The 22,043-nt window shown below is 41.9% G+C and overlaps 1 protein-coding gene across 11 annotated transcripts in view; it reads left to right on the top strand.

Moving 5' to 3' along the window:
* Nucleotides 1-18,855, top strand: part of zmiz1a (zinc finger, MIZ-type containing 1a) — a 145,106-nt gene extending 126,251 nt beyond the window's left edge. For 8 of the 11 annotated variants that reach the window (XM_036574191.1, XM_036574184.1, XM_036574185.1 and 5 more), the window contains 18 exons: nucleotides 7,820-7,955; nucleotides 8,764-8,878; nucleotides 8,995-9,212; nucleotides 9,638-9,833; nucleotides 9,942-10,232; nucleotides 10,667-10,849; nucleotides 10,953-11,021; nucleotides 11,173-11,341; nucleotides 11,700-11,841; nucleotides 12,903-13,113; nucleotides 13,428-13,533; nucleotides 14,007-14,167; nucleotides 14,431-14,498; nucleotides 14,590-14,658; nucleotides 14,828-15,078; nucleotides 15,308-15,474; nucleotides 16,789-17,049; nucleotides 18,375-18,855. In XM_036574191.1, the coding sequence (XP_036430084.1) occupies nucleotides 7,820-7,955; nucleotides 8,764-8,878; nucleotides 8,995-9,212; nucleotides 9,638-9,833; nucleotides 9,942-10,232; nucleotides 10,667-10,849; nucleotides 10,953-11,021; nucleotides 11,173-11,341; nucleotides 11,700-11,841; nucleotides 12,903-13,113; nucleotides 13,428-13,533; nucleotides 14,007-14,167; nucleotides 14,431-14,498; nucleotides 14,590-14,658; nucleotides 14,828-15,078; nucleotides 15,308-15,474; nucleotides 16,789-17,049; nucleotides 18,375-18,482 (2,921 nt within the window). In that variant the 3' untranslated portion in view covers nucleotides 18,483-18,855. The remainder of the gene's footprint in view (nucleotides 1-7,819; nucleotides 7,956-8,763; nucleotides 8,879-8,994; nucleotides 9,213-9,637; nucleotides 9,834-9,941; nucleotides 10,233-10,666; nucleotides 10,850-10,952; nucleotides 11,022-11,172; nucleotides 11,342-11,699; nucleotides 11,842-12,902; nucleotides 13,114-13,427; nucleotides 13,534-14,006; nucleotides 14,168-14,430; nucleotides 14,499-14,589; nucleotides 14,659-14,827; nucleotides 15,079-15,307; nucleotides 15,475-16,788; nucleotides 17,050-18,374) is intronic. The other 3 variants (XM_036574192.1, XM_036574190.1, XM_036574189.1) reach the window with 2 other exon arrangements.
* Nucleotides 18,856-22,043: the final 3,188 nt, after the last annotated feature.

Here is a 22,043-nt window from a genome sequence, read left to right as displayed (position 1 = left end):
GTCAGGATGTCACTATTTCAATTGAGTGGAGCAGATCTGTAGTTATAATGCTACAAAACAAATGTTATAAAACTAAAAAAGATTATATAATACAAAACTACTGTTGTAGTCAGGACCGAGTCCAATTCAAGACTGAGACCAGGACACATTGGGTACAAGTCAAGACCAAGACTTTTAGTAGTCGACTCCGAGACAAGGCCGAGTTCAGATTAAGATTTTTTTCAGGACAAAAGAAATAAAAAAAATGAAACTCATTTGTAGTTCATTATACATTCATTGTCATTACTTATATATATTATATATATTATACTTATTATATATATATATATATATATATATATATATATATATATATATATATATTACATTATGTATACTAATACATAATATTATATTACATTATATCTTATTGCTTTTTGTAAAATATAACATTAAATATATAGCTTAAAACATTACTACATTGTCCTTTACATATTACTGTGACTGTTGTAGGGAGAAGTTAATAATATTACATGGTCACATAAAATAGGGAAAATAGCTAAAAATACAGCAGAATTTAGCCAAAGATTAACTACAATTAATGATATTCTATCAACAGATTTATAAACCATGTAATATGAACAGTAAACTACAGCTCTCAGTAACTTTATTATTCTTTCAATGCTAGTAACATTTTCTGATAAGGAGTTCCACCTTAAATGGTACCCGAGTGCCTCAGTGGGCTGAGGCAGCAGAATGACTGCTGCAGCATTTAAGGTGGAACGGGAAAATTTGAACAAAAAGCTGGCAAATAAGAAGCTGACTTCTGCTTTGTGTGATTTATGCTATCAAAATATCGTACCTACACTTTTATGTAGACCTCTGCCCAGAAATACGCTGTACAGTAGGACATTTTGACAACACCTGTTAGTCTCACACAGTTGAGTGATGAGCTAAACTGTGTAAATAACTTTTGTTGCTCACAGTTATAAATATAAAAAAAATTAAACAAACAATTACTTATCATGTCATACAAGCACAACGGGTGATAGAGTAAAGAAAGTTGTCTTTGTTATTATTCCTTTTAAACAGACATAGAAATTCTCGATTTCTGTCTGTGTTCTGGCAGCACGTCTGCGCGTGCGTATCAGCGACGCAGCTGATGAGAAGCGCAGAGCAGAGAGTTTGGTCCACAGAGAAAGCACTGTTTTATACTGTTTATTCTGGTTTTGGTAATATTCAATAATAATTCAGCTTTCAGTTACCTCAGACTCAGCTGGTCTCAAAAAAATGTCCTCCTTACCCCCGAGACCAAGACCAGGGAGGTTGAGACTAAGATGAGACCAACATCGCTATTTTATGGTCTCAAGACCAAGACAGGACTCGAGTACTACAACACTAATAAAAACTAACCTTAATTACTGAGTTATTCCAGTCTGAGTATATTATATGACTTTAGATTATCTCTGTGACCTGCCATACCAAAATGTGCTGTAAAACATGGTCAGCCTCGGTCACTGAGAAAGTAAGTCATAATACGCTAAGGTGCATCAGCGCATTTTTAACACAGCTTCTTTTATGGCAGTAATTGATATGGCAAATACTACAAAATCAGCACTTTCTGAAATGTACCCCCACTAGCATCTAAAAGAGATTTGCGCTGGTCCATGTGGTCTGGTATTACTAAGCATTCAAATCTTTAGTGAAATCTCCCTCTGTTAGCATGCTGCTGGGGAGTTCTTTTAAGCAGCTTACACTGCCAGGGAAAGACCTGCATTAACAGATTGAAGAATTTAGAATGAAGGAATTTGGAGTGAATTTTCCAAAATTAGGCACACACACACTTTAAGATTATACACAGGATCTTTTCTTCTCTGATTATTTGTACTAGTGTTCTGTGTATTACGCATTCTGTATGCACATCTACTGTTTTATTTACACACACTGAAAAGTCAAGTGCTGCACTTACCCACTGCAAAAAGTCAACAGCCTCATATATCATTACTCTGATCACAGCTGGGTGAAAACAACACCCCGAAGTAACAGAAGCTATCATTATACGAGAATGTTACAATCATCTTATTAATAAATATATGAAATGAGGTTCTTTAGCAGAACACATCGCTTAGGATCTCAGTGTAGGATAGGAGGTGGTGGATTGTTCAGTGTGGCCATGTGGACATGGGGAGGGAGCAGAACATGCTCTGGCATGCATTAAAAACTGAGAAACATGACGATCAACCAGCTAAACTAAGGTGATAGATTGTAGGAAATGCTTATTGTTTGAATATATAAGCTATTGAATCACATTAGGTAGAAAAGTCTGGCATAGTGATGCCTATTATGTAAATCTCAAAAGAAACTGAATTCTCACTCATAGCTAAAGTGAACTCTGACTCCTTTATGCTCATTTCCTGTGAACATTTTCTTGACGCATCTTTTTGTCATTTCCTTGTAGGCATCGAACCTTAATATAAATCATATTGCTGTCATGTCATATTTTCTTTGCATTTTTCATTTTTTTAAACACCATTTGAAAATGTTAGCTGCCCTTCATGTTGTGTGAACATTTTATGATGGCTGGACCAAAAGACATGGTTACAAATGATGTGAAATACAAATTTGGTACATTAATGTACTTTAAAGTTAACAACATTTTTCCCTTTTCTAGTAAAATTACCATTTTAGAGATTAGAGTTTTTTTACGACTCTGATAATATCTGTGTTTACAGTGTGATGGAACTGCTTGATGGTAACTAGTGAAGGCAGCATCACTTCATAATCCTCATGCATTTCTTCATACCCAAATCCACTTTCCCACAGACTGCCTCTTCACACGCAGGTCTGTAATACATTCAATGAATAAGTAATGGTCAGGGCAAAGACACTGCGCTGGGTTTGTCGCGGTGGGCTGGGTGCTTGGACCAGGATGAAGTCTGCTATCTGATACAGCCAGACTGCGATTATAGAGTCAAGTGGAGTCCTCTACTTTGATGGCTTTGTTCGTTTTGGCCCCTCTCCATTACACCACTGTCCATTTGTTACCATCTCTGTTTTATTAGCGATGGAAGGGCTGCTTCGTAATTAAAAAGCTCATAATGAGGTGGCGAGAGCAGTAAGAGAGAGAGAGCAAGGCTGGAGCTGGGGCTGGGGCTGAGACGGGCGCTGGCAGGGTTGGGCCGCGCAGCCTGTGAAACAAGGGGAAGCACACATACTTTGGGCAGATTTGGAGGTGATTTGTGTAACCAGGGCGACCCGATCCTCTGCGGACCCGCTTGTTTGGGGATTTACACCGGTCAGCAGGAGGGATGGACAGCCATCAGCCCACTAAACCATACTGCAGAGCCTCTTAACTGGGCATAGTTCAAACATAGAGAGACGGCTAGTGAGAGAGACATTTTAGGTTGTTTCTGTAGCTCGCTCTGCCAGTCATCTGGAGGGCCACAGGCTGTTGTCCCTGCGCTAAGACTGTTCCAGCCCTGCTGGACAAAAGAGTGGTCTGGCACTTTTAGGAGTAGCAGGGCATGTTTCATAAGAGTCACAGTGAGACAAGTCTTCAACCTTCATAGTAACACTGAAGACAATTAAGACATTCATGTAAACGGACTCAAGGCTGAGTTCTGCACATATTCAGGTTGCTTTTGTTCACTTAGTGAATGAAAAGGTCCATTCATTGAGATTTAAAAAGGCTTTAGTCAATCATTAAAAATTGTCAGAATCGATTATATGATTTGTGTTTTGTAGTAAAGGTTAATCAACTTTTATGCACCAGATTATCCCTTAGAAGTCAAGAATTTTGCTACACTATTAAAATATAATTGTGTAGCTATGCATTTAATCACGTTTGCTTACTTTTTCTGCAAAACAAGACTTGTGCAGATTCATTTTTAAATATCTCCTCTTCTGTTGACGAACACAAATATGGTACAGATGGAAGAATCTGTGCTTCTGAAAGAATTTCCCCAATTGTTTCAATTAGCTATGAATGAGAAATCATTTATATTGAATTACACCATGTTTTGTAATTGTTGGTGATAACTGTAACTTCTTAGGGTCAAATGCTAAGGTTGAACTGCAGCTATAATTACTTTGACAGTTACTGATCGGTAATGTAAAAAAATCTTACATGTATGTGCTTTGGATTTGATAACTGGCATATTGTCCTGCTCTGCATTTTTTGTTGACTTTAGTACTTTGTGCATGTGAAAAACCTGACCAGCGCCATAGAATTGCAGTGGGTCGTAATGGCAGTTACAATATTACTGGGTGTTGAGACGGGCTGGCTGGTGCTTGCCTGGCCACTGAGAGCTGTGCTCTGTGTCTGCTCTCTCTGCCCCCTACTGCCACTGTCTCTGCCAACCCAGCCAGCCCTGCCAGAGTGGAGCTGCACTAGCGTACTGCCATACAGTGAACAAACACCAGAGCATCATACCCAGATTTACATTAAACCAGCAAACACAATCCTACCGCCTACTGCCATTAATTTAGCACAGTACTGTTCTGCGTACTGCCTTTAAACACACCACACATCACCATACTGCCCACGGTCTTTAACCCAGCACACAGCACCATTCTGCCTACTGTAACTCAGCACATTCAACCACTGAGCCCAGTAAACCACAATAAAGCCTGCTTCTGCATGCTGCCACAGAGCCAACAAAGAGCGCCATACTCGTTCTACCGCAGAGCCATATTGCCCGCTGCCAACACATCAAGACACAACACACAGCCGCACTGGAGCAGGTGACTGTGGCAGAGAGAGGGAGGGAAAGAGGAAATGGAGAAAGAGGAGAGGAGCTAGGGATAAGAAGGAAATGGAGGCATAAACAAGCATGTTAATTCAGAATAACCGGATGGAGAGAATGCCAGTGTACTAACAGAGTACAGATGAAAACCCACTGGAGGTGTGTCGTAGGGGGAGAGGAAGTTAATGTTTTGTAGGAAAAATAGAAGCTTTATTTGAATAGGAGAGGGCGTTGTTGCTTGTTGATGGAAGGTGTTGGGCTGATTAACCTAAGTGTGGGCTGTTTTTGAGTGAATGCATAGGCTGAATTGCAGGCAGGAGTACTCTTGCTCTTTGTTAGGTGTAGGAGGTGCGCTAGGCGGGGGACTACAGAGGGGAATTGGCAGGCAGTGGCTGGCTGTAACCTGTCATATGAGTTCTAAGTTGGTCTTTTGTGAGAAAATAGCAGTTGCCAGCATGCAGAGGTGGTGATTTAGCAGGGAGATAAGCTCTCTGTAATGGCAGGGTGGAATAATTCTCATTTAAGTAGGTGGGTGATTCCAGCCTCTCGCTCCAAACCTGCTGGGATGGCTTTCACGCCTGTCGTGTGGTAAGCAGTGCTCCCTTTCAATTGGATCCCTTTGATATATGTACACGTACAAGCTCTCTCTGTGATTGTATATTTTAACCTGGAGAGAGTGAGTCAGTCACTATTAGAACAATGTGTAAAATGAATTTAATGAATGAAGTTCTTGTCCAATTATCTATAGTATATCTGAATATGTGTATATCGTGGACATATTATGGATTTATTGCATTCCATCACCAGCACACTTTAACATAATGAAGCACCGATTAGCCAAACCAGGTGTTTGATGATAACTGCAATTAATAAAGGGCTTCCTTGAGGAGAGGTTATAAATAGTTAAGCTTGAGAAACATGCAGCCACTGCTTATTGAATAAAAGTTATTTTTATTTATTCTAATATTGGTGTTTTTGTGAAGAAATACATGCTTAGTGCTCAGATAATTACCTTTTTAAATATAATTTTCTCAGGTGCCTTAAATTTTTGCCCAATACTATATATAGCTCTAATAACTTGTCTGAGCGCGGTCATACTCATGCTCGGCTTGCGTGTCACCCTCACAGCTGCTTTAACTGACAAAAAAATGACGAACTAGATTGAAAACAAGCTAAAACAGTGAAGGTGATAAATAAAATGGTATTTGAAACTCATTACATTATGTCAAGATATGCGACTCATAAAATTTGTATTTGAACAGGAGGGCTACAACCATGGATTCAGCATCCAGCTGGGCTTCAGCCTGACTATTAATACATTGTTGCTGCCAACTGGATATTTTTTGAACTGCAGTAACAAACATACTTAAAGTTATGGTTAATTATGAAATATAAAAATTATTGAGTGATTTTGAAAATGAGTATTCGAATATGTGTTACTTGTTAGGAAACGGCAATGAGTGTTGGCATTATAGGCCAAAGCCTATAAAATGCTGTTCCAGCAGGCCCTAAAATATCAAATATTTTATGTAAGTATTGAAAAAATATGGAAGAAGATAAACAAAGAAGCCTTTAAAGATGACTATGTGAAGGTCAGATGGAAATCAGTGTGTGTGATAAAGCTAAGATGGAGGTGAAAATGTGTTCTGTGCGCGTGATCCTCTCTGTCTGTCAGACGCGTATTTGCTCGTTTACATTCCCCTAGCATTAAGGGCACTGGAGACAGCTGAGCAGTCTTATTAGTCATTACTGGCTGATCGATACAGGGAGGAAAGAGCCAAGGCAGACGTCTGTCTCTGCGCGAGCGAGAGAGAGAGAGAGAGAGAGAGAGAGAGAGAGAGAGAGAGAGAGAGAGAGAGAGAGAGCGCACTCAGCCACTCACGTTGGAGCTGCAGTCTCCCCAGACAAGGAGAAAAAGACTCTTTAACACCACCCCCTGTGTTGAAATAAGCGCATGGGGCATTTTTTATTCTCTATCTGCCGTCTCTGTGGAGGGGTCTCAGGGAAGAAAGAAGGGTATTGTTCCGGAGGATGAACTCATTTTGGATGAAAGGGAATATTTTATTTTGTCCTTTTGCAGAATCTGTTTGATGGTGGAGTGAGACCACACCAGTGAGGCAGTTCATGCCTTTTGTTCATGCTCCGTCTGTGTGGTACAGTCATGTAGAGAATGTGTCTACATTCTCGCAATCTCTCCTCCATCACTGCACACAGGTGTCTGCATGTGTGTGAGTGAATGAGCACTCAAGAGAGGGTCCAGAGACCACTCTAAAGCAATAGAGGAGCACTTAAAGCTGTTGGTTGAGTTTGAGCTATGGAGGTGTAGGGTAGCTACAGTAGCCAGTGCAGCACTGGCAGATTTGGCTCTGTGCCAGCACCTGCCATTCCAAATCCACTCCATCACCGTGGCAAAAGGCTCATGTCCCGCCTCCCCCCCAAGTAGTGAAGTGCTGCCATAGCTCGACGCTGCTGTGATTCACCATCTTCAGCTCCGATTCTCATCTCCCCTCCCTCTCTCTCTCTCTCTCTCCCTCTCTGCCTTTTCATCCTCCCACCATGAGAAGGGAAGAGCAGTCTTTTGTAGTAGGATCACTGCTTACTATACACTGCAGATGAAAAGCATATGATCCTGAGAGAGGCATGCTGACATGGCCCTAAGTGCTTGGAAAAATACAGGACTGCAGTGCCCTCTGGTGGTGAAGGCTGAGAACTGTCGATGGAGATTTTTGAAAGGACTTTATTGTTACTACATTGTGTTTGAACTGGTTTATTATCATCATCTTTTCCAGGCATGGCTGTGCTTGTCTGTTAAATTCTCCTCTTTGCAAATTTGTAAATTGTCAGCTGTTTGTGGAAAAATGTGTCTGTTCAGTAGAGAAAATGCTAAAAAAAATGTAGAAAATCTCAATTTTACTTATCTAATCTAAATGTAACTAGCATGGTTTTAAGCATAGATTATGTAGACGAAGAACAAAGTGTGCAGATTGTAGTGTGATTTGCTAAGTTAATGAGCCTTGGTTCTATAGACTCATGTCATTCTCCCTTTGTTTCTTTCCCTGTCTCTCTTCCCCCCCTCTCTTTCTCTCTCTCTGTAGCCTTGCTGTCATCCTGGTGTGAGGAGCTGGGTCGGCTGCTCCTGCTGCGGCACCAGAAGAATCGTCAGAGTGAGCCCCAGGGCAAAGTGCCCATGCAACCGCCCATGAACTCCATGAAGCCCTCGCTCTCCCACAGGTCAGTGCGCACCGGCCAGACAAAAGCCCAGTTCTGCAGACGGTTAGCCTGCCTCCTGCTGGACCCTCTCCAAGCACTGTGACAACCACTGCTCTGAACCTGTTGCCCCTAGAGCTTCGGCTTCAGTACAAGGACAATGTGCTAAGTTAAAGCTGTTCTTGTAGTGTGCTGTGCTCCTGTCCAAAATGAGCCATTCTTTTAAATGCAGTACACTTAAAGACTGCCCATTTGTTTGGCACCCACTGTTACCACCAGTTGCCTTTACTCAGTCTTTTCCAAGACACCAGCAGTCAAGTTTTTGTCAGCCATGCTGTGTAAACATTGAATCATTGCTGGCTATCAAAGTGATCTAACAATCTCAAGACTCCGAGGCACGGAAAAAATTATTCAATGATGCTTCATTTTCATTTAAACTTTGCTCTATATAAGTCGAAAGGATTTGGGCCTGTGGAGTTGTTTGTTGATAGAGTGCCAGAGAAAGGGCCTCTGGGGTGTCCGAGCAGAGAAGAAGCACTGGCTCAATGAAGTTATGTTTAATAGAACATTCTGTGCTCTGGGCCCAGGCCTGAGCTGTGATTGGTTGCCAAGGAAAGTCTCCCTGGCGAATCCTACAGCTTCGGTTCCATGGGAAACAATGTCCTCCATTCAGTAGAGGATTCTTCCAAAAGTCAGCAAACCTCCCTGAAGCTGCCCCTTAGTGCTTTAGACCCCACTGTAAAGATCTGGAACATGAACGTCCTGATCTTAGGTACGGTAAGGGATGTTTGTACATCAGCTCGCTGATCTGATGCTATTGTTTAATTTTCAGTGATGGGTCCTTTCCGTACGACTCTGTTCCGTGGCAGCAGAACACCAACCAGGCTCCAGGCTCGTTGTCGGTGGTCACAACCGTGTGGGGTGTTACTAATACGTCACAAAGTCAGGTGAGACAAAAAAGCAGCACTAATGTACCGAATGCTCCCTTTTGAATATCTCTGTTGCACTCTGAGTAGCAAGGACAGCTGAAGGTTTTGTAATCCTGTTGTTTTTGTTGAATCAGGTATTGGGTAACCCCATGGCCAACACCAACAACCCTATGAACCCTGGAGGCAATGGAATAGGGTCCGGCATGTCGGCTAGCAACCCAGGGATCAACTCCCCTCAGTTCCCTGGCCAACAGCAACAGTTCCCAGGCAAAGGGGGCTCCAACCAGGCCTACATGCAACAGGGCATGTACGGACGAGCGGGGCACCCTGGAGCCGGAGGCTTCAGTGGGAGGTGAGTATTCAAAGCCCCAGCTTTGACAAATCAGTGGAGCAGTTCTAGACGCACGTATGAGAAGATACTTCCCAAAGAGAGAGCCTTTCCTTGCTCGATTCCCTGAGAAATTCAATAAACTTGGGCAATATTCCTCCATTATTGATATTTGATATTTGATTATGATGCCAAGCCAACACTTAGCTCAGGGGTCTTAGTCTTCCAGGAGTTTTCTCAAAAGAGATGATATCACCTTCACATAGTGCCAAGCAGACAGAGAGAGTATAATGATTAAGGAGATAGTGTCTAGAGATCTGATGTACAGAAACAATGACATCAGATGTTTTTTTTATCTACAAGGGAGGCATTCTTTTATTGTGATTATTGACTTTGTTTTTAGCTGTGTGCCAGTAAGTCGAAGTAAGCTGCTGTTTTGGCTTTTACAGCTACCCAGGTGGTCCGAATGCTCCGGGTGGCATAGGCATGCCCCCTCACACCCGGCCACCGTCGGACTTTACCCAGCCTGCCGCTGCTGCCGCTGCAGCTGCTGTCGCCGCAGCCGCTGCCACAGCAACAGCTACAGCCACAGCCACAGTAGCTGCTCTGCAGGAGACCAACAAGGACATGAACCAGTATGGCCAGGTAGGTGATGTCCATGCAGCCCAGGTGCTGGCTCACAGCCAGACTGAAATAGAAATGTTAATCCATTTGCTCAATTATTCACTTATTTCCATTTGTTTTTTTCTCTAGATGTGCTCCTCGTTTCAGATGGGACCCACGCAGGGCTATAGCAACCAGTTCATGAACCAACCTGGACCCCGGGGCCCCCCAGCCATGGGAGGAGGCATGAACCCCGCTGCCATGGGGGCCAGCATGAACAGCTCCAACCTGAGTGGGCCACCAATAAGTATGAACCAGCCCCGGGCCCCAGGGATGGGACCTTTTGGGGGCCATGGCCAGAGGATGCCCCAGCAAGGCTATCCTGGCCCAAGGCCACAATCCATGCCCATGCAGAGCACCAAGAGGCCCTATCCTGGAGAGGTGAGAACTGACAACGGTCAAGTTCTTATGTGGTTTCTGGTGCTGGATGGCAGTAATGTTATCTATCAAAATGGACAAAAGTACAAATTTGAGGCTTCAAGATTGCTGCTACTGAGGTTTTTAAACCTTGTTTTAAACATATGTCCATTTTTATAGATACATGAGAGTTCCCGTTGTCTAGCTTAAGGCAATTGAGTGATGACTTAATCGTACAGTTGGCAGAATACACATGTGGGGGAGGGTTTCCTTTACTTGTTAGCTTTGTTATCCTCATATCTGCCATGCAAAACTAAAGCATTTTATAGCTTGTATATCATTGTTGACTCCATATATTTTGTTAGCATCTTCAAATTTAGACAGAAAACAAATATTTGAAATTGTTTTGGCTTGTTCATTAGTTGGTGCAATGGCTATAATTAAAATTCCCTTTTCAGCCCAACTACGGGGGCCAGCAGTTTGGACCTAATGGCCAGTTTCCTAACCAGCAAGGGCAGTACCCCAACCCTAATGCCTCCAGAGCACTGCCCTCACCCAACTACCCTGGTCAAAGAATGCCAGGCCAGCAGGGCTCTGGTCAGTACCCCCCTTCGGGAGTGGCAATGAGTCAATACTATAAGGTAAATGTAATATAATAGTAAACATGATGTAACTGATGTACACATGATGTAGTTTTCTCATACTTCAGATTGAAAATCAAAACATGCTATTTCTTTTCTCCAGCAGGAGCCATTCAATGGTCAGAATAACAACTTCTCAGGAGGTGGTTATGCCTATAACCAAGGCAATGGGGTAGGCATCCCTCTTCTCCACTGTTGCTATTTTTCTTGCTCAGTGTGTGATGTATTATGTATTGCATATACTTAAATCTCTGTTACATAATATGCATATTATGGCTGTATAGTGTAGTAATACATATAGTACACTTTTTTCCCCCTTGTAGCCTCCTCGGCAGGTTGTGAACTATCCTCACTCACCAGTTCCTGGGAACCCCACGCCACCCATGACTCCTGGAAGCAGCATCCCTCCATACCTATCGCCCAACCAGGACGTCAAGCCTCCATTTCCCCCTGACATGAAACCAAACATGACGTCCCTGCCTCCACCACCGAGTGAGTACCACAGACATAACAATTCAGATCATTTCAGTCTTACTACTTCTGTTTTTATTAAACACTCACTCAGAGTCTGTCATCAGCACATCTTAGACAACCCTTTGATCCTCTAAACACCTTCAGCTGGGTGAGGAAAAAATCTCACCACTCATTTAGCTTACCTCATTCATTTTTCACATCCACTCTGAGCACATTCATAATGCATGCATTTCAGTGGGAAAGCAGAAACTATGTGACCCCAGAGGCAAAGTTCTGTGCACATCTTGCAGTATATGCCTGTCAAAAAGCACAAAAGAAGATTCTCTTGTCGCAACAGTGTGTCTATGTATGAGCTAAGGCTGTGTGTTGGTTTTAGCTAACCCCAACGAGGAGCTACGGCTGACCTTCCCTGTACGGGATGGGGTGGTGCTGGAGCCCTTCAGATTAGAGCACAACCTGGCCGTCAGCAACCACGTCTTCCATCTGCGGCCCTCCGTCCACCAGACCCTCATGTGGAGGTGTGTGTGCTACATCATGCTATGTTAGCATGCTTTGCAGAGAATCTGCTGCACTACCTGTAAAAATTTTGAGGACACTTTAATACACTTGGTTACTGTTTTGGATATAAAAAATACTTTAAGAGCAGTGATGAACCCCATGCTTTTATAGCCTTTTATAGCCTGTGATGTCAGCTCTCATCAGCACCCAAACGTTTCAGTTGTTTGAGCTACCTTTGCATTTCTTGTTTGAACAACATTTTCAGTATGTGCTTTTAGTAATAGCTTGGAAAAGAAAACTATCAAATCATATTTTAAGCCAAATGAACTCTTTATACAAGTAAGACACTCTGATGAACATTAAGCTATAAACATACCCAAAGTGTTAGTAAATTGCTGTTTTACAAAGCATTTGCAGGTATTTTCTCGTATCCAGCCCACACTATAGGATAATCAGGCCAATTTTACGCCAGTTTCCTCCTCTCGACAGTCGCAAAAGGTGTTCCAGTTAAGGCAGGTCTTAAACAGTTAACCTTCTAGATTGTCCTGTGGGCTGGGACGTGCAGAATCCAATCTTAACCTCTCCAATCTACTCACAGGCCAGTTGTGAGTATGTTCAATATTTCAATAAATGAAAACATTCAATATTCAGAACTAGTGGGGATGCATGAAAGACTGTTAACCAATGAGAGCCAAACTTAATGAAGAGCTATAAATCATTTTATCATAATTGACATAGCAAAAAACAATTAAGACCTATTTTCTTGCATGTGTACGCTGCTAAATATACACAACTGGCACTGTAATCTGTGCTTTGTTGTCTGCCATATTTGTTTTGTTCATGCAGAATTCTGTGAGATCTCAGGTCTTGAGAGACTGGACAAAAAAAACAGTAAAATCTGTCATTATGCTTGGGGTTTGCTTACGGACAGTTAGAATTAAAAATCCTTAATTAAAGATCCTGGTCGCTGCATCAGGCATTGCTTAATTACTTATGTGAAATTTAACATCAAAATACCATAACATAAACATCCTAAACTGTGCATATGCTGGTGTGTTAACCACTTAACTGATTGTGTCAGGTCTGACCTGGAGCTCCAGTTTAAGTGCTACCACCACGAGGACCGGCAGATGAACACAAACTGGCCAGCATCGGTGCAGGTCAGCGTCAACGCCACCCCGCTCACCATTGAGAGGGGCGACAACAAGACCTCTCACAAACCTTTGCACCTGAAGCACGTGTGTCAGCCTGGGAGAAACACCATCCAGATCACAGTCACAGCTTGCTGCTGTGTGAGTACAGCTACATTGCACTTAATGGCCATGTTCTTGAATAATGCACTGTTCCTGATTTAATGGCAGTGTTGGAGCACTCTTGTATAACATATGATACTAAATGAGATAACACTGATTTACTTCAGCAGCCATGCTCATGTAGGATCCTGCATTGTCTCTGTGTGTGTGCGTTTGGTATCAGTTTCGTGGTCTTCCGCTGGAAAAGCAAACAGCACTGAGGAGATATCATTATCCCAGAGCACTAATGCAGAGATTTGATGGTGTGGGGGAGCTCTCTGGCGTGTGTTAACATGTGTATGCTCTTGTTCCAGTCGCACTTGTTCGTGCTGCAGCTGGTGCACAGGCCGTCAGTGAGATCCGTCCTGCAGGGCCTGCTGAAGAAGAGGCTCCTGCCTGCAGAACACTGCATTACCAAAAGTAAGAGCACACTCTGCACGATAAACCTGTTCCTGTTCGATATATATTTACACACACATACACCTCAGTGTCGCTGCTAGACTAAAAATAGTCCACCAATCAAAAATATCCAGCCAATAGCTTCCTGTGGGCAGTGTCCTGTGACCACTGGTGAAGGACTAGATGGTGACCAACACAAACTGTGCAGCAACAAATGAGCTATTGTCTGTCAAAATAGAAGTGTCTAATAGAGTGGACAGACAGTGGACACAGGATTTAAAAACTCCAGCAACTGCCGTGGCTGATCCACTTGTACCTGTGCAACACACACTAACACATAACAACCGCATCAGTGTCACTACAGTGCTGAGAATGATTCAACGTCCAAATAATACCTGCTCTGTGGTGGTCCTGACCATTGATAAACAATGTGAAAGGGGGCAGTTTTATCCTTTCTTCTTTTATGCGCTGATGTCTGACTCCTCTGTTTGCAGTAAAGAGAAATTTCAGCAGTGTAGCAGCGTCCTCTGGGAACGCCACACTGAACGGAGAGGACGGGGTGGAGCAGACGGCCATCAAAGTGTCCCTCAAGTGTCCCATCACGTTCAGGCGGATCCAGCTCCCCGCACGGGGACATGACTGTAAACACGTTCAGGTAGGCAGTGTGTTGAAGTCTGCTGGCTTGGTTCCTTTGAGAAGAAGGTTACAAAAATGTGAAAATCTGTGAAAAAAAAGTGAAAATGGCTGGAATTGTTGTTTGTCTCAGCCAATCAGTTAACTTTATGTTTTTTTTTCATGGAGAGATCCTTGATCAGTACTTGATATTTTGCTGTTACCTTATACAACATCAGAGTAGTTGTGGCCTTGTTTCCATGTGCTGCATGCTTCTCTAATACTGATATTGACTCTCCTCCTTAGTGTTTCGACCTGGAGTCCTATCTGCAGCTGAACTGTGAGAGAGGAACGTGGAGGTGTCCCGTATGCAAGTATGTAACAAACCTCAACTGGACTGAATTTTGGAATGAAAATGTGTTTTTCCCTTTTGAGATAGTTTCATACGGCTCTCTCTGTCCCCAGTAAAACTGCATTATTGGAGGGTCTGGAAGTGGACCAGTACATGTGGGGAATTCTCAATGCCATCCAAAAGTACGTATGATTGAAGTAAACAACGTTAAGGATCAACACATTCCGTGCTTTTTCTCCAATGTTTACCCATAGAACCACATACCCACAAGCCTTTCTGTGTACATCTGTCTGTTTTGTTCAAGCTTTAAGGGTTCTCACACACTCGGAATCTTCTGTTTTTCTTCCTTAGCTCGGAGTTCGAAGAGGTCACCATTGACCCCACGTGTAGTTGGCGGCCAGTGCCCATAAAGTCTGACCTGCACATAAAGGAAGATCCAGACGGCCCTCTGGCCAAGCGCTTTAAGACCATGAGTCCCAGCCAGATGATCATGCCTAATGTGATGGATATGATCGCACAACTGGGGCCAGGACCCTCACCTTACACCTCCCTCCCGCCGCAGCACGGAGGGAACAACACGGAGTACGGGGGCCAAGGTAGAGGTCAGCAGCCCAGCCAGCTCCAGCCTTTCACTCTGTCTACCTTAGAAAAAATATTCTTAAACGTTTTACAAGATCTAGGATAAAGGACGTTTGCCTGACTATTTTTCACAGTCATAACAGTCAGATAGACTTATGCCTGCAGATTTTAAAAGGCTGACCTAAGCACCCCTTTCTCTGGCTGAGGGAAAGCTTCTCACTGTTCTCCTCTATTTTCTCTGCTTTTTTTCAGGCAATAGTTACCAAGGCCATGGAAACTTTGACTTTCCCCACGGTAACTCTGGTGGAGGAGCTCCCATGAATGATTTCATGCATGGGCCGCAGCTCTCCCATCCTCCAGATGTGCCCAACAACCTCATGGGCCCAGACAAACCCCTTGGCCACGGCATGCCGGACTCGGTAAGAGAGCCAAAGTCCAGACCCGATCCTGACATCAGCTCCAGCCTCAGCTGGTCATCCAGAAGCTCACTGCTTTCATTTGACCAGTGTTTATATTAAACACTCTGGAACTTTGTTTTTCATTCAAATATGAACAGTGGACCAAACCTGTCCGTCTGTTGTCACAACACATTGAATCTCCTTACATACTCTTCATCGTCTCCATGTAGAAGTTTGGCACTTGCTCAAGTTTGATGCACTTGTATAGAGTAAAATGAATTTGCGCTACCCTTCGAAAGCTTGGAATTACTTGTTGGTAACTCAATAATTATTAATATATAATAATATCTCCCAGCCGCCGCCATCGGGCAGAAGGCAGGACACACCCCGGACAGGTCGCCAGTCCATCGCAGGGCAGACAGACAGACATACATATACAATCACACACACATTCACACCTAGGGGCAATTCAGCATTTCAAATTGGCCTGACTGCATGTCTTTGTACCGTGGGAGGAAACCCACGCAGACACAGGGAGAACATGCAAACTCCACGCAGAAAGGACCCCAGTTGCCCGGCCGGGAATCGAACTTGCTGTGAGGCGACAGCGCTACCCACTGTGCCACCGTGCCGCCCATAATAATATCTCATGTAGTGTAAATTTAAATATTATAAACTAGACACCAAATGTTAATGTTTTGTTTAATATTTAATATGTGTTAATAAGAAGTTATTAAATGCTAGATAATATACTGTAACTATCTATTTACATATTTTTTTCAAGATATCTGCCTCAAGATATGAAGTGCACTTCTGAATACAGGACATGCTAATGTCCTGTATTCAAAAGCTAATATTGTTTTAACTTCATTGTTGATGTCATACAGCTTTCTCAGTCATTTTAGGATCGTCTACAGCTATGTTCATCATTCTAGATGCGTCTACAATTTCTTTTTTAATGCTTCCTACTCAGAATCATTCCTACTTCGAATCATTTTGTATATTTTTACTGCCAAGTTGGTTTTATATTATTAAAAACATTGATTCCAAACTTTTGAACAATAGTGTCACTACCAGTAATACGTTCACAGTTTCCATTTGAAAGTGGTGGCATGTACATACATATATACATACAGTAATTTTGAATAGGAATGTGGGTTAAATCTTCTTTAGAATGGTAGCATCTAAGTGTGGTGATATGCTCTGATGTCATCTGCATGGCACTCGCGTCACTCCAAACAGTACATATGTGTTTCTGTCTGCCACCCGGGCGCTGGCCCACACTCCATGCTGCGCACACAGTTCCTCACTGCCTCTTTCTCCTCCTCCCTGTAGATGCCCCATCCTGTGAGCGCTGAGCAGTCCCATGCTTCCATGCAGCCAGGCATGCACGCATCCCCCCACCCCAACAGCCAAGCAGCGCAGCCATTGCATCACAGCGGCCCTCCATCCTCCCAGCCCCCACGCCAAGCCCCGCCCCCACAGCAACAGCCTGGCCCCAACAGCCATCCGCACCCTGACATGACCTTTAACCCGGCCGCGGAGGGCCAGGTGGGCGGCCAGGGACCGACAGACATGCCTGAACCCTCTCTGGATGTAAGTAACCACAACCAAATAATAGACTTTGCACTCATTTCTCTGCTCTGTGTGATGTCACATGCTGGGGACATTCGCCAAGCTACCATTGGCTTACATGCTTTGCTCACTCAAAATGAAAAAAAAGTCTAGCCATTCACTGACAGCACAAACTAGGAGTGGGCGATACCACTAATTTTGTTTTTGTGCTGATACAGAGTAATGCCAAGGCTAATATCCCGATTTCAAAGACTGATACTCTTTGTGGGTTCTTTGTGATTTCTGCAGGTGTAAAAGCATTAAAACATTAAAATGATATTTGAAAGCTTTTGCATTAGTATTAAATAAACTGCAGCATAAACTGTTTAGGGGAAAGACTCCAAATGATCTGCCATTATAGAGCAGAGGAAGAAGGTGGAGGGAAAAGTATTTCCTGTACTATACATTTATTGCTATGACATTAATTTACTTTAATCAGTTTAATAATACTGGTGTATATTCACTGCTTTCCAAATTACAAGTTTCCATATATGAGATTCTCAAAAAGCAATGTCAGAATCAGAAGTATCGATATTTCAGTATTGATCCGCCAATCCCTCGCAGAAACTAGAATGACAGGGGAGTTACCTCGATAGCGATATTCAGTATTGAAATTCCATGTTGCATGTTTATTGTTGAATGTAATGTGCAGTGTGCTCGAAATGTATATTTTGATTTATATTTTTATTTAAACTTTTTTTTGTTCTATCTTAATCTGTCTATCTATGATCAAGTATCTGTGTTACTCCATAATACGATTGGTATTCAGTTTTCAAGAAACTATTGAAACTCTGAAAGTGAGCGTCAGATAGTGTAAACATATTTTGGTTTTCAAAAAAGAAGACAATAGAGGCAGGAGGGCAGCAGGGGGCAGACTGTAGAAAGTGAATGTCACTATGAAAGCATAGCCCAATTCTGGACATTTTAGGTAATTAAAAGTCCTGGCCAGGCATGATTTTATTTCCCAAAGCATCTAGAAATGCATATAATGAGTATCGATTATTATCACTATCGCATGATATAGAAAATATGCTGTGATACGATTTTTTGCCACATTGAACAGCCCTAGTTAATATGTGGTTCTGTTATACATCTTTTTGGCTTTGTTTGATTTAAAGGGGCAAAGGAGCTTCAGTGTGGATATAAATCTTTATTTAATCTGTGCATTAACTGACAAATACATATTCTAAGACATTTAGAGCTTGTTCTGCATAAAGTGTGCAGTATATAGTGGATCAGATGCATATTGTTACACTTGAAATGTTCACTGTGTTCTTGCTTTCTAACATTTGTCTTGTTCTCTGCAGCTGCTGCCAGAACTGGCGAACCCAGATGAGTTACTGTCATACCTAGACCCTCCAGACCTCCCAAGCAACAGCAATGACGATCTGCTCTCCCTCTTTGAAAACAACTGACTTCCCTAATCCTCCTTTACCTGAGGCACTGACGTGTTTGGCTGTCAGGAGTCGAGAAGCACCCTGAGCGCCAATCCAGGACTTTACAAGCGCAAAACACTCTTCCTCCCTCTGCCTCTTACTCGTGTAAATATCTCACTCTTTTATGGACGTCCTTTTCCACACATGTAAGGCAGCCATGTTGGTTGGCACTAAAGTGATATCTTTCAATACTAATATGAAAAAAAACAACAAAAACTGTGCAGCTATAATCAGTTCATATGAATATATATGTCACACAGAACTGTATGTGTGCTCACTAGGAAAGTGTTGTAGCATTTTTTTTAATTCAGATTTTTTTTTCCTTTTGTGAAAAGCAAGACCTGAATGAAAATCTTCCTGTAACTGGTGCGTGTGTCCACAAGCTCTGAAGTTTGTTCTTCCAAGCTTTACCACCACTGCTTCCCGATAATCCCCGTCTAGTGTTATTCGCTGGATGTCCACAACTTTTGTCTGTCAGAGTCCCTCGGAAAAAGCACAATACCGTTCATCAAACTGCAACAGGAAAACTGCAAAGGAAGCATCAAAGGGAAGAATGCTTGCATCACACACAAGGAGAGGATTTGCATCAGAGTGATCTGGTATCCCCATCACAGAGACTAATGGTGGGCTTCGTAAGTCCATCGATGCTCATACGTGGAACATGTGAACGTGTGTCCCCTCCTAGGAAAACCCCTTCAGCTGTGCATATCATGTCATATCATCACTACCATTTTGCCCATCATATTCACTCGTGTTCCATTTAAAGCAGATCAAGTAAGGGCATCATGACAATTCCTTTCATTTTTTAATTTATTTTTTGTTTTATAGAATCATGCCAATACTGTATGCCTGATTATATGCATCAATAACCAGCACTGTACCTCCTTCACAAAATCTTTCCATCTCAGAGTGCTGTGGATTCAAACTCAATGGGCAAGGCAATTCATTTTGTAAAGTAAGAAGTAATGCAATCACTTTTGAAAACAGTAGTTTATAACATCTAAGTGTTATAACATCTGAACCCTCTATCAGCTCTTTCTCCTGGGGTTCTTTCCCCCATTAATGCATGAACTTGGCCCTTCCCAGGCCTGTGATGTCTTTCAACCCCTCATGACACGACAGCATACAGTGTGTTTTAATGTGCACTTGTGCCAATCACCCTTTGTTTTAGTGATAGAAACCAGTGTAGCCTGTTTTTTTCGTTTTTTTTGGTCGTTGTTGTTTTTTAATCAGTGCTTTCAGAAGTGTTCCTCTGTCCTGTTTTCATTCAGCATTTTAAACATGGAACTAGGATCATGTAAAGGATTATGTTTGTAATGCACAATATATTGTTCATGCTATGATTACTGTTTTTCCCCTGTTGTTGTAACTCTAAATGTACAGTGTATGTGCGTTGATTACAATATGGCCATGTATTACCAAAGTCATGTGTTGTGATTGGAGGAGGTGGCCCAAACATCTTAGCAAGGTAATATCTGGATTCTGTGAAGGTTAAAGCATGAGATGTCTTCAGTTCCAGCAAGGCATTTGCATAGCAATGTAGTTATGAAATGGCACTGTATGGTACAGTAGCTTTTTACAGTCATTTCCTCATTTGTAGGTGTTACATGTCAGTGTAATCCTATTTTGTTAGCTATAAATCATCAGAAACCATCCTTTAACCCCACATAACTTTTAGCCAGTGCAAATAAGTAATACCTTAAAAAGGAATCACAGAAATTCTGTTTTAACCAAGTGCATATACCATGAGCTCAGCAACTCGCCCAATCAGAACAAGAATCCCTTCAACATGTCAGATAACTGTTTGTTTAATGAAACATACTATTTCTGCAAAGGGTTATGCTTTGCCCCCTTTTTATTGTAATTTATACCCTCTGTTAATAATCAAAATGTGCTTTATGTTCGCATTATGTTTTCATGATATTATTCTGAGTTTGTTCTGGAGCAATACTGTCACTTCTTTGCGCTTACAATTGAAAACCATTCGCAATGTGTTTTGTCGGATGCATATTTACCCCATTTTAAAAATATTCTTTTCCATTTTAAATTATTTTGTATTACAGTTTTTTAGTGTTCAATTATGTACAGACCTTATGTTTGTTGTCGACACATTTGAACTCCTTCAAAACAGGAGAATGTGGTTCTCCACTTGTAATACACTTGTATATCTTTTTTTTTTTTCAAATGATGCACTGCCACATTTTTGTTCCTTGTTCTAGACACACAAACTGAACTAAAATCTCCACTTCCACTTGGGTCACACTTCAAGTTGAGCATAGTCCATGTTATAGACCTGCCACTTACTGTAGTTTGTACTGTCATTGAGGAGAAAGCGTAAGCTGAGGTGGAGATAGTTATGGTGAGATGAGTCAGGCGTTGTTCGTCCCCTACTCAGCCACAGGTCTTGATGGGAAATGGTCTGGAAGAGAGCAGGAGCAGGGGACATAAGGGATGCATGTACATATGTAAATGACAAATAGAGACACGTTAACAGAAATGTATTCATTTTCCCCAGGGGAATGTGCATTGTGTATTTAGAATTTGTAAAGCTTGCATCCTCCTAACAGACTCGAATTGGGTAAAATGAATCTGTGTTTGTTAGCGTCTGTGGAACCTCTCGCCATTTTTTTTCCACTTCTGTAAAATATTTCCAGCCCCCCATGTCAGGGGAAATAGGGGGGAACGAGACACATTTGTTTTACCTTTGTGTAATATTTAGCTTATGTGTATTGCTCCATTACCTGTGTACTCTATAAGGTGCTACAAAAAGATGAAGAAAATCCTGGGGAATAATTTGGAGGATAGGGACGTGGGGCCTGGAGTGGTTCCAAAAGATTGTAACCAAATTCATAGTTTGTACAATTTTGATATCATGATCAGAGTAAAAAAAAGGTACAATCTGAGGATATTGGCGCCTAAAGTGGCAGTTGTCTTTTGGTTTGTACATTCTGTGTACAATCATTTCATATTTTAAACTGTTCAGAAGAAGAAAAAAACTAATTGTGATTTTTAGTCTTGCAAAACTGTATGTAGTTAGATGCTGTGACATCCTAATATTTATCTAATAAATATGTATTCAGATGAAACATGGTCACCGCTTTGTCAACATGATTTGTGTGAATAACAAGTCATTAAAAAAGTCATTAAAATCATCATTTAATATTAAAGGGCCCACATCCCACATTTTTCTTGTATTTTATGCTTTCTCTGAGTTTCACTCATGTTTGTGTGGGTTTATGTAGATCTCCTCTGATTGAGTGCCCTGTATTGTGCCTCATTCAAAGAGCAGACCAGGCAGAAACACTTTTTATAACTTGAATTGGGGCTAAGCTGGTGTGCGATAAATCAGAGGATCTATGTAAATGCCCTGGTTTCTGTGACTTCAAAAAAACTATTAATTTAAATTGGGCTGTTTTGCAGCTTAGTTATGGTCTGTATGGACTGGAAAGTAAATGGTAAGTTTTGAAAACAGTGTTTACATTGTACATCAAACTTTTTTGATATACAAAATAAGGAAAATGTAATTTTCCATGATATAGA

This window comes from Colossoma macropomum, unplaced genomic scaffold (assembly GCF_904425465.1).
Source record: "Colossoma macropomum unplaced genomic scaffold, Colossoma_macropomum, whole genome shotgun sequence".
Taxonomy (NCBI): Eukaryota; Metazoa; Chordata; class Actinopteri; order Characiformes; family Serrasalmidae; genus Colossoma; species Colossoma macropomum.
The sequence above is the reverse complement of the archived record's forward strand: the minus strand, read 5'-3'. Positions and strand labels throughout refer to the sequence as shown.